The sequence below is a fragment of the Brachycentrus maculatus genome, unplaced genomic scaffold (assembly GCF_059751285.1).
Source record: "Brachycentrus maculatus isolate JH-2025_06_01 unplaced genomic scaffold, ASM5975128v1 h1tg000062l, whole genome shotgun sequence".
Taxonomy (NCBI): Eukaryota; Metazoa; Arthropoda; class Insecta; order Trichoptera; family Brachycentridae; genus Brachycentrus; species Brachycentrus maculatus.
In genome coordinates, this window is record NW_028280816.1 from 345,431 (window position 1) to 362,500 (window position 17,070).

Here is a 17,070-nt window from a genome sequence, read left to right on the forward strand (position 1 = left end):
AGGAGAGTGTCTTATTTTATTTTGATTACGCGTTCATTAAGGTAGTTTTTCCTCGTTTGTCAATAGACATTACTCATGTTTAAGTACACACCTCCAAGGAGGCTCATATGCAGTGTGGGTATCAAAATCTGTACTTCCTTATTTTACACAACTATTTCTTATTTGAGCCGCACAATTTACACCTGTGATGGGGCATTATTTCTTTTGTATTTTACTCCTTCGTCCTGTGTATTTTCTTAATATTTTTTTATCTGTATATAAATTCAAACAATTTTTTTCATATTATTTTGAATGTCCAAATTTTTATTTAAAACTCCACTTTAACGCTCTGATTTTTTGAATTGATATCTCAAGATGAAGAAGTTAATAGAAGTTATTTACAGGACCCACAACCTGTCATGGAGAAGTTTAAGTGATCACTTTGTACACGTGTAACATTCACCATTCTACTCATGATTGACAACTAAACTACTCGAATTCGGGAAATTCACTTATAATCTACTTGTGAAAGTCTTATTTTGCGCCAGGATTTTTTTTTGTAAAAAAGGTTTTTAACCGCGATGATAACCGCGCCATCTGCTGAACGCAACAAAAACATTATCTGAAACTAGTCGCGTATTGAAAAGTGGTCTTATAGAAGTGTTTAAATTTTATATTTAAAAAATCATGCTGTTCCACAAAAAAATGTGAAATTAATGAATAACATTACTTATTTTTGTTTATTATTTTAATATAAGTGAAGATATTATATTTTGAAAAAATAAATTAAAAATGAAAGTTAGCGATAGAAAGAAGAAGGAAAAAAGATATGGAAAATATTTTTCTTCCATTTGTATGTTTGAAGTAAGAATGTTAACTTTCACGTTCGTACAATCAGAATATGGAATTCCGCGTAGCCATGCATACAGAATATGATTAAATCCTATACAATACGAATATATGGTACGCGTGAGATCTGTTTTCTACGGGGAATTTCCTCAGGTTCGCACTTTGTTGAATAAATCTACCTTCTTCTTAATGGACAGCCCTACGTTCAAATCCGGGAAATCAACAAAACGAAGGCTTCAAGGAAATGAGGATAATTCGCACGTGTAACGTCTCCATCACTTCTCCACATTCACAGAAAAATAATGAAACCTCTCGCTTAGGCACGCCTCATTTCAAAAGCAAATGATTTCAAATAAATCGTGGCAATTTGTAATGTTTTTGTCTAACGTAATTTGCAAATGGCTCCACTATTAAGTCTGAATTACAGCATCAGTTAAAGTAAAATTAACACAGCGAAACAAAATCTGAATAGCAATGATTTATTTAACAGGACGATTGAGACAAATTCTACTACCTAATTGAATATCAAATGGTGGGTGTTTTGTTCCCCGAAAAGTTAATTGAATGAATAATGATATGTAATGATACTCGTAGTTACAAATCGAATTGCTGGCTACAATTCGAAATAAATATAAATTGTCGAATTTGCGAGTGTAAAACTATGAACTATTTCTCACAATTTAAGTTATCCACCTTGATTTCAAGATTCCTCTTTCGAAAATACAAGAAGTAAAACAAGAATGCGATCGGTCTTACATTGAGTTTTTGTGTCCTCTTTGCTGAATTTGAAGAAAAAAGGGTAAAATCAAAAGGTTTATTTTATAATTTATACTTGAAGTACTAATTTCGTGAGTTTTCATGTTATAATTACAATATAACTTTGTTTTAAAATCACTATAAATATTTTATTATGACTTAATTATAATGTCTAACGGTTTCGAAGCTGACCGCTTCTTTATCAAAACTGATTATTACAAATCATTATTAATCAGTCTTGATGAAGAAGCGGTTAGCTTCGAAATCGGTATTATACCGGTACATTATATTGTAATTAATTCATAATAAAATATCTATAGTGATTTAAAAATAAAGTTACATTTTAATTAAACGGTTTTTTTAAAGTAAAAAAACAGTAAAAAACGCTACACATTTTTTTCTATTATTTTCTTTTTTTGTCCCGTATTCGTATCGAATGTAGCTCTGCATTATAATAAAACAGAATTATCTTGATTTAAATAACATGAAACCAAAGTTATCAGTTGTACGCCTGACGAAACATATCAATTGAATGTAAAAAAAAAACTAAATAAAATTTTTGACCTTATTTGGAATCGAAACTGATCTTCTCGCATGACTACTCCACGATAGAAAAATACTAATATTAGAATGTGAAAAAAAGGGTCGATATAAAAATGATATAGGGAGGTTTGTTAATATGCTTAAGATATTATTTGAAAATAAAACATTTTAACTTCAATTTATTTCGAACCTTAATATGGATCTATTTTTGAATCTTGAGTTATTTGCTCGAGTGGGTACAGATCAAAAGGTATATTATTACACTCTCTGAAATTACAGGACTGTGAGAATAAATGACAGTCGCGTCATAGCAGAGTCTGGGATCATTCTACAATTCTAAATTATTTGATCTCTTGTATAATATTATATGAAATATGATACTTCAAAATCTACCTCAATTCAAAACTGATGACACAAGCGTGTGTTTTTAAAAATGTAAATTATAAAATATACATATAAAAGAAAAAAAAAATCAAATTCATTTATCAAATACTGAAATGATTTCTTAAACTAATAAAAATTCTTCTTCTTCTTCTAACTCTTATCAGCACTCAATGGTGCATAGGGCACTGCATTGTATTGACACAGTGTTAACTTGATCGTAATAGATGAAGGCAAGGTGATCAATCCTACGCTTCAGGTACCAGTAAAGGGTTATATTAAATAAATATTAGACTGAAATTTCACTTAAATTTTGATCCTCTTGTGAATCGAACCCGGGACTATAAGCATCGTAGCTTTGCGCACTAATCACTAGACTATGGAGGTGGACAGTTAAAATACGATATTTAAAAGATCTTCAAAGTACGTACATGTTAAATTTGAAAATGTAATTATATAGCAGCACATCTGACATAATAACGTATTTTTACCGTACGAGTATAAAAAATACTTATTTTATCTTACATTCTGAGACTTCACAAAGTTTGCTTTGGAGACTGATAAACATAATCTAACCCTTAATTGACACGCCACCATTTTTCGTCTTATCTTTGTATTTATTTCAGGAAAATGATTTTTTCTTTCGAGAAAGTACCAGTTGTTTACCCGGATTATATAAAACTTTACGGTTATACGCAATGAATATTATTTTCAAATATACTGCTCAGACATCGAGACGCCATCTTCAAATCTGAGAACTAAGCTTCAGAAATGAAGGGCTTACATTGAAATACAACTTGATAAATCCCTTGTACCTTCAGCTTTTATATTTCTACAGTTTTCTCATATACAAAGATACGATTTCGGTGTTGAAAGGGCTGAATACGTACTAAACTAAATTTCCCTGGGCATTGACATCTTTGACTTTACAGTAGACAATTCAGAGGTACGTATAGAATGTTTTGAAATTTTACCCATGCAGGTACAATTTTTTTTTAATCTTAGATGGTCAACTAGAGTATCCTTTAGAGCATGGGTCGGCAACCTTTTGTTGTAAAAGGGCCAAATATTTTTCATGGGAATCAGTGCGGGCCGCACTTGCAGTAGGTATACATACAATATTTATGTACAAATATTTTAGTTTTAAAAATAAAACGCTAAGTGTATATTTTAACGACATTTATTATATTTAATAAAATCAATGAGATTCCCTTCGCTCCCTTTCTCGCTTCCTTTCACTCGATTGTGTATAATATCGTCCGTCATGTGCGTTGCGGCGAGAATCTCGCGGGCCGCACCAAGATGTCTCGCGGGCCGCAGCTTGCCGACCCATGCTTTAGAGACTAAATTAAGATTTCATATATTCGTGGAACCATGGGTATAACAGACATCAAAAGTAAGGTAAAGGAATGGTTATTGAGATGGTATGGGCACATATGATGCAGAGAACCCGAAAATATTGTAAACCAGGTAATCGACATGGATCTTCCTCGAAAGACATCTAGAGGAAGACCGAAAATGCATGGATGCTACATGAGATGAAAGCATGGCCTAGGTGACGTAGTCCATGAAGAAGAACCTACAATCTTAGGATGAGGAGAGCTGACTCCAACAGTCTACAAAGACGATAAGTTGGGATGGAGCCAGGAAGAAGTAAGTTAAAGTTTTTATCTATTTCAGTATTCATTTTTAAATATACTATGGCTCTTTTTGCTTCTTAAATATTGGAAGAGGCGAAGATTGCTTGGCAAGACAAATTGGTGTGGTGTTTTATTCTCTCTGTCTACCCCTGCGGGGAACGGCGTGATGGTAGTAGTACACACATAAATGTTCTTAAAAGAAGATCCCTGATACATATAGTTATAAAAATTCAGTACTTTCTCATAAACCTATAAAATTTTGATATAAAAAAATGTTTATATTTTGAGAAGAATTTTGAAAGTAAACTGCTGGATTTTATTAAGGTCCCATGAAAAATATCACTACGCTTCGCACTAAATTTACGTAATGTTTATCTATTCCTCATAAACTTACGGATTTGTAAACATAACCCTTGAATTTCTGATGAAATATTCCCAAAGGGTCGCAGAAATCAAAACACTCAAAGATCATAGTAAACATGCTTTGACTCACTGTCACGTTATCTCAGTAAATTTATTATACGTTTGTATCACCCTTATCTCCCCAAGAGTGCTCAAACAATGTATGAAGAACTACAGAACAAGAATAAATATGACAGCTATAAAGAGGGATTCAAATCTACGTGAACTTTAAATGTAAAGACATTTTCATCCCTTTGAAAGTAAATGTTAGAAATCGTGGCAGGCATAATATCATGTTAATTTTATTTTAAGGGTGAATATTCGGCTCCGAGACATTGATACTAAGTGTTTAGATATAGTGGCGTAGTTGAGTAGACGCTCGACTGCGAAACTGGCGTCGCGGGTTCGATTTCCGCTAGTTGCAAAATAAATTAATGAAAGATTTATTTATAATTGGTCTTAGTATTTGTCATGTGTTTTTCACATCGTTATATATTATTTATATATGTAATATAAATGAATGTTAGAGAGAAAAATCATTTATATTTTTTTTACCCTCTTGGAAAACGAATCCGTGAAAATGTATCTAAATATACATTTTCACTGCTTTTTAGATAAGATTTTTACAAAATTAAGCTCTATGTGCTATGTAACATTAAATTTTCTACGAGAATCTCAACTGTATTTCCACTAAATTTCATAGAAATCTTATTGAATATATCTTTATAAATTTATTGATGTATTAAGATGTTTAGTATTATATGATGACAAACGTGGGTAAAAAAGCCAACAGCAAAAATTAACTTTTATTTCAACTTAAGTAATACGAAAAACATTTATATATTATTTTTAAAAAAATGCTTTTTCGAAATAAAAATGTATTTTCATATCTTTATTCTACATCATAATGTGTGACAAACGCTGAAAAAACTTCATCATTCTTCCATCAATCAAAAAATATTACGTTCGATAGCGGATGAGAGGATTTATGGCACTTAACGCCTGTGATAGATACTTGTAAAAACAACTGTCATTCCAATATAAATGGATTTCTGTTCTGACAGAGATATTCAGCAAATAATGATCTATAATAATACACCCTTTTGATATTATGAGCATCTATTCCCAAGTTTATATTACATTTGGATAAATAAATTTGATGACAAAATTTTCCTGTGCCCAATTGTATTGTACAATAATTTAAATATTATATGTACATGATCAAAAAAACAAACAAAAATAAGTGGAGAAACCTAAATTTATAAACAAGTATTTGGAAACTTGTTAACTTAATTTCGCAAATAATAATCGATAATATATTTTGTGTTTTAAAGGCTTTGTTGTCTTTGTGGTATGGTTATATAACACTCTCTTTATTATTCATCGTTCACTTTGTGTAATCTTCTTCTTCTAACCCTTATCCACACCCAATTATGCATAGAACATTGTATTGTATTTGACGCAGTGTTGTTTTGATCGTTACTTACATGAAGGCAAGATGATCACTCCTGCGCTTCAGAGACCAGTCCAGGGTATTATTAAATAAATATTATAGTGCAACATCACTAACATTTATTTCCACCCTTCCCTGGGAATCGAACCCGGGACCTACGGCATGGTAGCCTAGCGTACTGACCATTACACTACGGAGGCGGACTTGTGAAATACCACTTAAAAACTCTACTTCAAGATTACCGGTTTGTACAGTTGTCCTGATGATGAACTGGTTTTGCGAAAACAGTAGAGTTTTTAAGTGGTATTACACAAAGTGAACGATAAATGATAAGGAGAGTGTTAAAAATCAATAAATATAAAAAAATCATTGATGATATTTATATATTTCTCAATATATCAACCCCTTATGGTGTATGAGCTACCGCAACGAATAAATGTAATGTTAATTTTACTATAGTTAATCATATAAGATCGAAATTTTTCTTCACTTACATCATCTTGATAGATGATCTAAGTAAAAAGCTCATAGTGAAAGACATTACTGTTATTTGGGATGAATATGGAAGATAAATAATATGTAAGAGATGGAGAATAATAGCAACAGTTCGGGTTGTATTTGACTGCTCGTACAAATGTGTAAATGTTATCGACCACTAGTGTGTAGCAGCCCTATATAAGTCGAGAATATTGAATATAACTGAAAAATAATTGAAACATTAAAAAAAAAAAAAGTTGTGGGACAAAAAAAAATTATTCACGTTTTTCAATCCCAAATTGTTCTAGATTAAAAGCATTTTTTTCAGGAAAAAGTTTTTATGATCTTTCATTCACTGATAACAATTTTGAATTATTTACGTCTTCTTTATTCTTCGTAAGAAACTTGTACATTGAAAACATCTCGGCTCGATATTCTACAATAGCTGACAAAAGAGTTTCATTCATAAAGAATATTCTCCAAACACAACAATAATATAAAATATCATAAGAAAAGCTTACCGCACTGTCGTTTTCATTTTTCCCTTTGCTATGGACCCTCCCGAGAATCCCAGAAGTTACGGACAACTCTCCTTCTGATGGGGGCTGCGAACAATACAAGTTTCAAGTTTAGATACATGTTATAAGGGTAAGGTTGCTCATTATAATTATTTCATTAATACAAACTACGCCGTATTCAATTTATCCTTTGAAGCAGTGTTCATTTTGTAGTTTTAATACATAAAAAATCCTACATTTTAAATAATTTCACTACTTAACTTAACTTACTTTACTTGTTTGTGCTTATAATAAAAAACATTGAATTTGACAAGGGAGCTTAAACTCTAAAATTAGAGTTATTAAGTATTCCAATTTTTTGATGAGCCTAAAATTTTGAGGTTTAATCATAATATGATATAATTTAATTAGAAAAAATGCATAGAATACTTACTTACATACAGTACATATTGATAAATAAGAATATTTTATAGAAAATAGTATTAAAACATATTTATTGTAAATGCACTTAGTAGATTTCCATTTTAGTAGTTAGTAGAATGTTAGTGGGAAAAGAAGCAGAGGAAGACCGAGAAAAACATGGCACGATCAGGTATGCCAAATACTTGAAAGTGGTCAGGTTAGGAGTCGTAACAATTGGCGGGTATGTATGAGGAGATGCATGAACGTGGAAGGGTCGAAGAATGTTTGCAAGGACAGAGTGGTGTGGCGCTCTATTCTCTCTGCCTACCCCTGCGGGGAAGCGGCGTGATGGTTAGTTACTTAGTTAGTTAGTTAGTTAGTTAGTTAGATTTCCATTTTTAATTTTTTTGGTATTGTATCCAAAATAAAATAAAATTATTGGATCGAATTCGACTATTATTTTAATAATTACAATGATGTATAATGTGACGCGTTTAGTCTTATTAAGAAATTATCAAATAAAGTTTGAAAATGTATTGATAAGACGAAACGCGTCACATTGTATATCGTTGTTTATATTGAAATAAAAGTAGAATTCGATCCAATAATTTTGTTTTATTTTGGAGACATGACCAAAAAAATTAAGATTGAAAACATATTTTGAATATATTGTACGAGTAAAGATAAATTCATATATTGTATACATTGATGAACAAAATACCTATTTTTACGCGTTCCCTCATAGTTTCCCCAATTAACGGTCTCTGAATTAGGTAATGGATCATGAATTTGACACGTTAATTCCATTACGTGTTTGAAAAGCTCGTTCTTGTCATACGTACACTTTAACTACTTTATTAATTTACGCCCAAATTTACGTGTGTTTTATCACTTATATGTTATTTAACTTGGAGTCGAAATTCCAATTTCATAATTGATAATGGATTTTAAATGTTAATGAATTCACTTAAAAATGAAAGATTGTCTAAATTAAAGTAAAGTAAAGAACGTTTATCTATCGAATATCGTAGGGTTTGATACAATAAATACATTCATAAATGGTCCAATTATAAGCTCAAATAATAAAAATGAAAATGGTATTTTCTGGCGCTTCTCATGTGTGTGATTATAATCCAGGATTCGGACCTCAAATACTTATATAAGGGTTTCTGATTAGTAAAAAGCTTCTTTACATCTCACCAATAGATGTCTCTAGTGGTGATTCAAGAACAAGGTTTCTAAATTGGTTTATATATATAGAACTTCCAAGAATTTGAGTAGTGTGGTTGTCAATAATGGGTAGAATTTGTGAATGTTACACGTGTGTAAAGTGACCACTTAAACCAGCTTATGACGGTCTTCAGCCCCGTAAATGCCCAGACTTCCATATTCTTCTTCATCTTTGATGAGATGTCAAAAAATAATATGAAATACATTTTAAGTTTATCAAGTAAACAAAAAATAATAATGTTAAATGAAAGTGTGTTAAATCCGTTCATTCAGAAGACCCATATCAGTGAATGAGAGAAAATCATGGACGACTCACTGATTCATAAATTCACTGATAAGCTGTGGAGCGGTGAGCTTGGCAAAAGATCATAGAGAATTTTCTTCCATAAACCTAATTCTCAAAATTTACATTTTTTTCTAGACGAATAAAAAAGCTGGTCGATAAATTTCAATATCGTGACACTATTTTTACATGTTTTTCTCGTTGGGCCTTTTTTTGCTCTTAGATGTACAATTTATCGAAGAAAATACTATTTATCACTTAATCGATTTAATTAAAAAAACAGACAATAAACATTCAATAAAATTATTGTATTAGTCCTATAATTTTTTAATTTTATTTATCTATAATCAGTACAAAATCCACAATTTATTTCATTGTGAATGTGTACTGAATTTTATTGAATTTTTGCATTTACCGTGTTTAATTAATTTTGTATAAATATATTTATATTCTGTTAATATCGCTAATTTTTTTTAAAAAAAGCCACCCTAGTAATGCTAAAAGAATAACAAATTTCTCAAAATATAGTCATTTAACAAAGTGGTACAACTAAGCATGATGTACTACGTACTACCAAGTTGTACGCTAGCAAAAAATGTTAGGAAATGGTGTACTAGAATATAAAACAACCAGATAGTATATCACAATATTTTTCTAACTCTATTGTATGAAAAATAATTCCCTAAAAATTTCTAAAATTATTACTATTATTATTTTAATTATATTTTCTGCAACATGAAGTTAACGAGATTTGTGAATCATTGTTTAAATTCTACTCATTTGCATGATTTTGTGTTCGTGACAATGCATAGCTTAAAGCACAGTGACCCGTTTCAGAGGATATTAAGGATAGGTATATTAAATTAAAGATTTATTACAAAAGGATAAATGGAATGATAAAATGCCAGCCAACCTACATTATATGAAATATAGATCCCTTTGCTCTTACTTTATATAAAGGACAATGCAATTGTTAAAAAGGTAGGGAATTTCGTCCCTTATTTTTAATCACAAGGTATAAAATTTAAACAAAGGGTACAAACAACAATTTGAATATAAGGTCAGAATGTTATAATGAACAAGAAAGACTAAAAATGTATGTACAGTCGCCACTGGCCATAAAAAAATTACAAAAGAAAAAGTACTTATACAAATATTGTACAAAGGTGGGTTAAAAGATTTATTTCGATATTCTAAAAGTTTAAGAAATCTTGTAGGTAGGCGCATTATTGAAAAAATTGAAATAAAAAACATGTTTTTATTGTAATGCACACATTGCCATTAGGTACCAAAAAGTTGTAAAATTAAGTGAAGCTTTTAGTAAAAACTGTTTTGTAGGTGTATTATTAAAATATTTCTCAGCTGGCATATGGTAAAAACATGGTATCGCTGTACACGTGATATATGAACAAGCTCGCTATAATGAAATCATTATAGAGATATAGCTTTAATGATATAGGTATACTCGTATTCCCGTATAAATCATTATAGCTTTAATTATAGCTGTAATGATTTATACGGGAAAACGAGGAAATTAATAATTCATATAGATTTTCGCTCATTTTAACTGAAACCCCATTTTATTTTATTTTAATTTTTTATTTTTAAAGTAATAACCTGAAAAGCGTCTACTTTCAGAATTTGTATCGGAATTGTTTTATGAGGGAATAAGAGTTAATAAATAAATATGTTGTAAATATAGACTTTTGATAATTTCAACCGAGACCTCAGATTATTTTACATTGTTTTAAATTTTTAAAAGAATAGCCCGCAATGCTTGTCTGTAGGAAAGATAGTGTGGATAGGGAAAGTAGATTTGAAAAATACATCACAAATAACAAGAGCATTGGAAAATGAATCTTTCTTGAATTTATTTGGCAAATTACGGGAATCGAACACGCGATGCCACCTTCACAGTATAGTTAATTCATGATAATTTTAACCTAGTTGGACTGTGTTAATTGATCAACATCTGTGTTAATTTATCAAAATCTAAAAATATAACGTAAATATTGTAACAAAGTAGAATCCATTACCGCAAACGTCTTTTCACGTACAACGTACACGTTAGGTGTAAACAAATTGTGGCCGTGGTGATGAAACTAATAGATAACGTGACTGTATTTCACCACACATTCGAATAGTTCTGTCTCCAACACATTTATTTATACGAAATATATAAGCAAGTACAATAAACATTTACAACATTCTGAGTGTGTCCAAATACTTGTTCACAAAATCTGGATTATCTTCAATTACAGGAGTTATTTTTTGACATCTCAACAAAGATGAAGAGGAATATGGAAGTCTGGACATTTACGGGGCTGACAACTGTCATAGGCTGGTTTAAGTGATCACTTTATACACGTATAACATTCACAAATTCTACCCATTATTGACAACCACACTACTTAAATTCTTGGAAGTTCTTTATATATGAACTTATTTTAGAAAATATTTTCGGAACTCGAATAGCCCTATAAATACCCAGACTTCTATATTCTTCTTCATGCATGTAAATATATCAAAAATGTTAAAATAATTCCTGAAATGCAAGAAACCCCAGATTTGCGAAAAAGAAATTGACACACTCAAAATGTTTTAAAACTTATTTTATTTTATTCACAAACAATGAAAAACAAATATGAAATACAGTGCCATACAAATTGTTTGAATGCTTTTCATCAATTAGATGAGAACACAACAAACTTACAGAAACAAATAAAGGTGCAGGTTAAATACACATATAAAAAATAGAAATTTGGTTGTAAAAAAAGAGTAATAACAATTAAAAATAGTGAAAAAATTTTGAAGTAAAAATTGAAAGTGAAATGAAACTATGTTACATAAAGTACAAAATTCAATTACAACATTTTGAGTGTGTCCAAATACTTGTTCACAAAAGCGTTTCTCATGTGTGTGATTATAATCCGGGATTCGGATCTCACATACTAATATGAGAGTTTCTGCTTAATAAAAAAGCTTCTTTACATCTTACCAATGGATGTCTCTAGTGAAGTTCTAGTGATTCAAGAACAAAGTTTCTAAATTGGTTCATATATATAGAACTTCCAAGAATTTGAGTAGTGTGGTTGTCAATAATGGGTAGAATTGGTGAATGTTGCACGTGTGTAAAGTGATCACTTAAACCAGCCTATGACGGTCGTAAGCCCCGTAAATGCCCAGACTTCCATATTCTTCTTCATCTTTGATGAAATGTCAAAAAATAATACAAAATTCAAGACTACCAGATCCAGATTATAAAAATTTTTTGAACTTTTCACTTTTGGTAAACGTTATAAAATCTCCAAATAACATTTATTTCCGGAAACTTGAAAAATTATTCAGAATGTATAGTTTAAATTACAACAGTCGAATTCGCGATCGAAGTTTTCTGGATTAATGCTTGGGATCCGGGAGAAGTATTTAGGAAAAATATTTATAGACTGAGTACAATGAAAAATGGTCCATCTGGTTTTAAGGCATCCAAAGCCGCCGAGAGAAATCAATAACGCCATGCTCGATAATCATGAATTCCCAATTTAAGGTTCAAAATTAAAAGCTGTCGAAAGATATTTGAGAATGGTAATTATTTAATAATAGCTCTCAGTTACGGGTTTCTCAAACACAAATTCTACGAGATTTCATATTCGATTCGAAGCACTAAAACGAAGGTACTTATGAGTGATTCTAAGTGAACAGGCCACCGATCCCAAAGGGCAGTTTACGCCCTTAATGCGTAATAATTATTTAATGCGTAAATTTCACTTAAACTTTTTGAGATAATTGAAATTTTATGTCTTTCAGTAATATATTTTTGGTAATCATTAATTTTCTAGTCCTTTTTTGGAATAACCTAAAATTTTAGTCAATCTGAAATTTAGGTACGGCTTATGCAATACCGCTTTTAATTTTCTATCTTGGCTGCAAATTTATTTGATTTATAATATTATCTATTTCTACTTATGAAAGGGTTTACTTTTTATGATTAATATTATTAAAATTCAATGTAATTCTCAAGTAAAAATCCCAGGTTAAAGCACTCACTATCTCGTTAAAGGCATAAGTTTAAACGATTCAATGATTCTATGTTAGCAATGAAGTAACTTAGGTGTATGATTTTAGTTCTATGATATTACTTTGCAGTTTACATAGGTTATTAGTTTGCTTTTGCAAAGGTATAAACTTTCTTACCCAAAACTTATATTATTAACTATCACTAGATCTTATACTGAGACTTTAACTGAGATATTATAATCAGTTAGCATCTGGGGGTTTCTTCTTACCCTTATCCCCATCCAATAGTGCTTAGGGCACTGCATCAACACAGTACTATCTTGAACGTTACTTACATGAAGGCAAAGAGATCTTTCGCTTTAGGTACATTTAAAAAAATAAGTTAGCCTATATTACAAACACAAACTAATTTATAAACTTAATGTATCATCATATACATATATTTATATCTTCTTACAATAAACGTACCATTAAAAAAACTCATTTCATTATTCACACATTCAGGCATCTCATCATACATTTCTAAATATTCTTTTTTTTTAAACTGAAATATAAAAACGAGCATATAACATCAATCTCTTTTTTTATAAGATTTATTTTGAGTATCCAATTAATTTATTCTCGCATTTATTTTATTTTATTATATCTACCTTTCTTTAGCACTATTTTTTAAATTTTATTTTGAAGTATTTCCAATTTGTTAGAAAATAATTTGAAATTCGATAAAAAACCTAATGTCAAGTAAAGGTTGGAGTGTATTCAAAATTATATTTTGTACATTTAACAGAATATGAAATTGAACATCTTTAGCATTTAAATTCATGAAAATATTTAAAAAATATATAAATCGTGATTTTATATTTCAGATAATATTTATTCCAGTTAACAGGACATTGAGGAGGCTGAGATAAATCCTGTTTCCATTCAGTAAAAAAAAATACGTTATACGTATTTATATATGTAATGTATATGTATATGTATGTATATGTGTATAATGATGTATATGAGTATATGTATGGATATATATGTATGCATGTGTGTATGTATGGGTATGTGTACGTATGTATGTATATTTTTAAATATATTCCTACTTTTAAACTTCTTACCTAGAAAAAAAAATCCTTTTACCACCCTCATTAATTCCTCTCCTTTCCTTTTCCTTCCTGCAAAATATATTTTTTATACCATACCCTTTTTTGAAATCTCTGTATGTTTTTTAATAGTTATTATAACATAAATGTGGAATTGTTTAATTGCTTTTATTTTTATTATGTAACTATTTTTTGTTAATGCAATGTAATGTTTATTATTGTTAATGTAACTATTTTTTATCATATACTTTTTTATATGTAAAAGCTGTACAATTCCCGAAAAAAAATAAATAATAGAACTCACCTGGTCTCCCATTCCTGTAATAATGGGTGTATTCCAGTAAGCGGCAAGTCTTGCAACGGGTTCCAAGGCAAAAGCGCAGGCTGGTCCTATGAATGCGATGACGTCTGTAATGAAGTGCATATCGGCTGCCAAGCCTGGAGCCATCGCCCCGGAACAAGAAGGATAGCTGAAAATAAATGAAATTGAAAATATATCATTTAATTATTATAATAAAAATCCAACTTTGTTTTTAAATCCCTATAAATATTTTATTATAACTTAATTATAATGTCTACCGGTTTCGAAGCTAACCGTTTCTTTATCAAGACTGGTTAATACTAAAATACTATCTACTAAACAATATTGAAAATATGTTAGACATTATAATTAAGTTATAATAAAATATTTTAAGTGATATTAGCACAAAGTTACATTTTAATTATAAAATGAAAAATCACGAAGTTAGTTCTTCAAATAATTAAATTTAATTATTATATATATTATTTGACACTGGTTTATTCGCCCTATGGATGATGTATTAATATTATTCGTTAATTGATTCGGCAGTCACTTTGTGGTAAAATCTATCCATTTTTAATTAATGTTTATCTGAATGTTTTACTTAGTTAATACCACTATTTCTTAAAATCTACTGTGACACGTGTATCGAGGTATTTGAAAATGATGCGGAATGCATCGAAATACGTGTCACAGTAGATTTTAAGAAATAGTGGTATTTACTAAGTAAAACATTGATTAAAAATATTTTTCGTGTCTGAACTTGAAATGAACATTATATTTTTATAACAAATTTTCAAAAAGATCACATTTCATATGTGAGTAATTCAAAAGATTTAGAAGTATAGCTGATTGTGGCGCTAGGCTAAAATGTTTCATCTTAGGTAGAGATACCTATAATAAGGAAAATATATCAATTGTCTTCTGTATATGGACCTCATGAAGAGGCTTATCCGAATTTACAAAATATCAAATAAAAACAAAATATTCATAAATCCACTGCTTAAATTAAAAATACGTAAATTGAAATAATATTTTATGAATCTCTTATGTATCAAAAAAGAATCTGTCACGGTGTTAGAGTTATCCCTTGAATGTAAATCTAGTCATTTAAAACTCTTTTTTACCTCCATTTGTATGTTGGATCCCAAATAAGTTTTCTCTAACAAATTAGTTTTTGTTTTCTACAGTTTATGTACATTTTTTTACAATTTATGTACAATTTTTATTTGTAGTGTGGTTTGTATAATAATATTTGAATTCAAATCGAAGATAATTAATTATATGTGTACCTCAGCGTGAAAATCAGTGTCACATTTAAGAGGTTATCAAAATATTTCATTGATTTATTATTCAATGATCACAAGCAGAGATATGAGTTACGATGTGTTTATGAATTAATTTATAATCTGTCACCCAAACGCCGCTTAGCAATTTATCAAGCCATCAGTGTATCCGGTTTTAACTCAACATTCTCTATCCGGTTATGATTTCCTTCCTATAAAATTTTATATATGAGTAAATTGATAAGTAGGACGTTAAATTTTATGGCCAGACACTAGATATTACTATACGAGTATATTATAAATGTCTCAATTTGAGACGAAGCACCTATCTTTAAACTATATAAAATGTCGTGTCTGATTATTCCAGTGCTTACTATTTGGCATTTGGCTAGGTTAAGTGATCAAATTATAATGTCCGAAAATGCCAGCCAAATGCTAGGTCACAATGAATACTCAGCATCGATCTTCTTTCGTATAAAAATGAAAGGTAATTCTATATAATTTATATTTGAAGCACTAACTTCGTGATTTTCCATTTTATTATTAAAATGTAACTTTGTTTTAAAAATCGCTGTATAAATTTGATTATAACTTAATTATAATATCTACCAGTTTTGAAGCTAACCGCTTCTTTATCAAGACTGATTCATAGTTATTAGACTGATTAGTATTAACCAGTCTTGATAAAGAAGAGGTTATCTTCGAAACCGATTGACGTTATAATTAAGTTATAATAAAATATTTATATTGATTTTAAAACAAAGTTACATTTTAATTATAGAAAGGTGATTCGTTTCAAGTTCAGACAGCTGTGTTATAATAAATATATTTTTTGATCATCAGTATGAATTATCAAGTGCATCCAGATATTAAATTACATATTTATTTATGATTTATATAAAATCGATTAAATAACGTAAACAAATTATCACTTTGCCTCTTCAAAAAAAAAATATTGAACTTGGTAACACAATTTGTAAATCGCTCACTTCAAAGACGATAATCTGCTACTTTACTTACATATTATACGATTTTTCAACAAACTCAGGAAATTGAGGCATTTTTATTGAAATATTGTAAATATCAACGCCATTCAAACGTATATGAAGAATTATTTCATCATATTCCAAATTAATTCCTGAGAATGTTTCAAGTAACTTGGAATAACAAAAAAGCGAATTAAAACAAATAGAAAATACTAATGAAGATGGACCGTAAGAAATAAATCTTAATGCTAAGAAAATATTAAATAAAAACGCCCCGAAGGAATATTAAAAAAAAATTAAAACGGAATACTCATTTAATTATTTGTGTACATATTTGTGTATTTATCACTTTTTTTATTTCATTACATTTTCACAATATTTTGAGTGTGTCCGAATCTTTGTTCAAAAGTTATGTTTTTATGGATATTTATTCAAATATTTTTTTTTTGTTCAAATTTATTTTTCATCATTAATAA

The 17,070-nt window shown here is 29.5% G+C and overlaps 1 protein-coding gene across 1 annotated transcript in view; it reads right to left on the reverse strand.

Annotated features, from left to right (window-relative positions):
• Positions 1-17,070, reverse strand: part of LOC148311504 (atrial natriuretic peptide receptor 1) — an 82,587-nt gene that overhangs the window by 32,075 nt on the left and 33,442 nt on the right. The window contains exons 2-3 of the mRNA XM_088256546.1: positions 14,326-14,491; positions 7,002-7,085 (exon numbers count right to left, since the gene is read on the reverse strand). Of these exons, the coding sequence (XP_088112672.1) occupies positions 7,002-7,085; positions 14,326-14,491 (250 nt within the window). The remainder of the gene's footprint in view (positions 1-7,001; positions 7,086-14,325; positions 14,492-17,070) is intronic.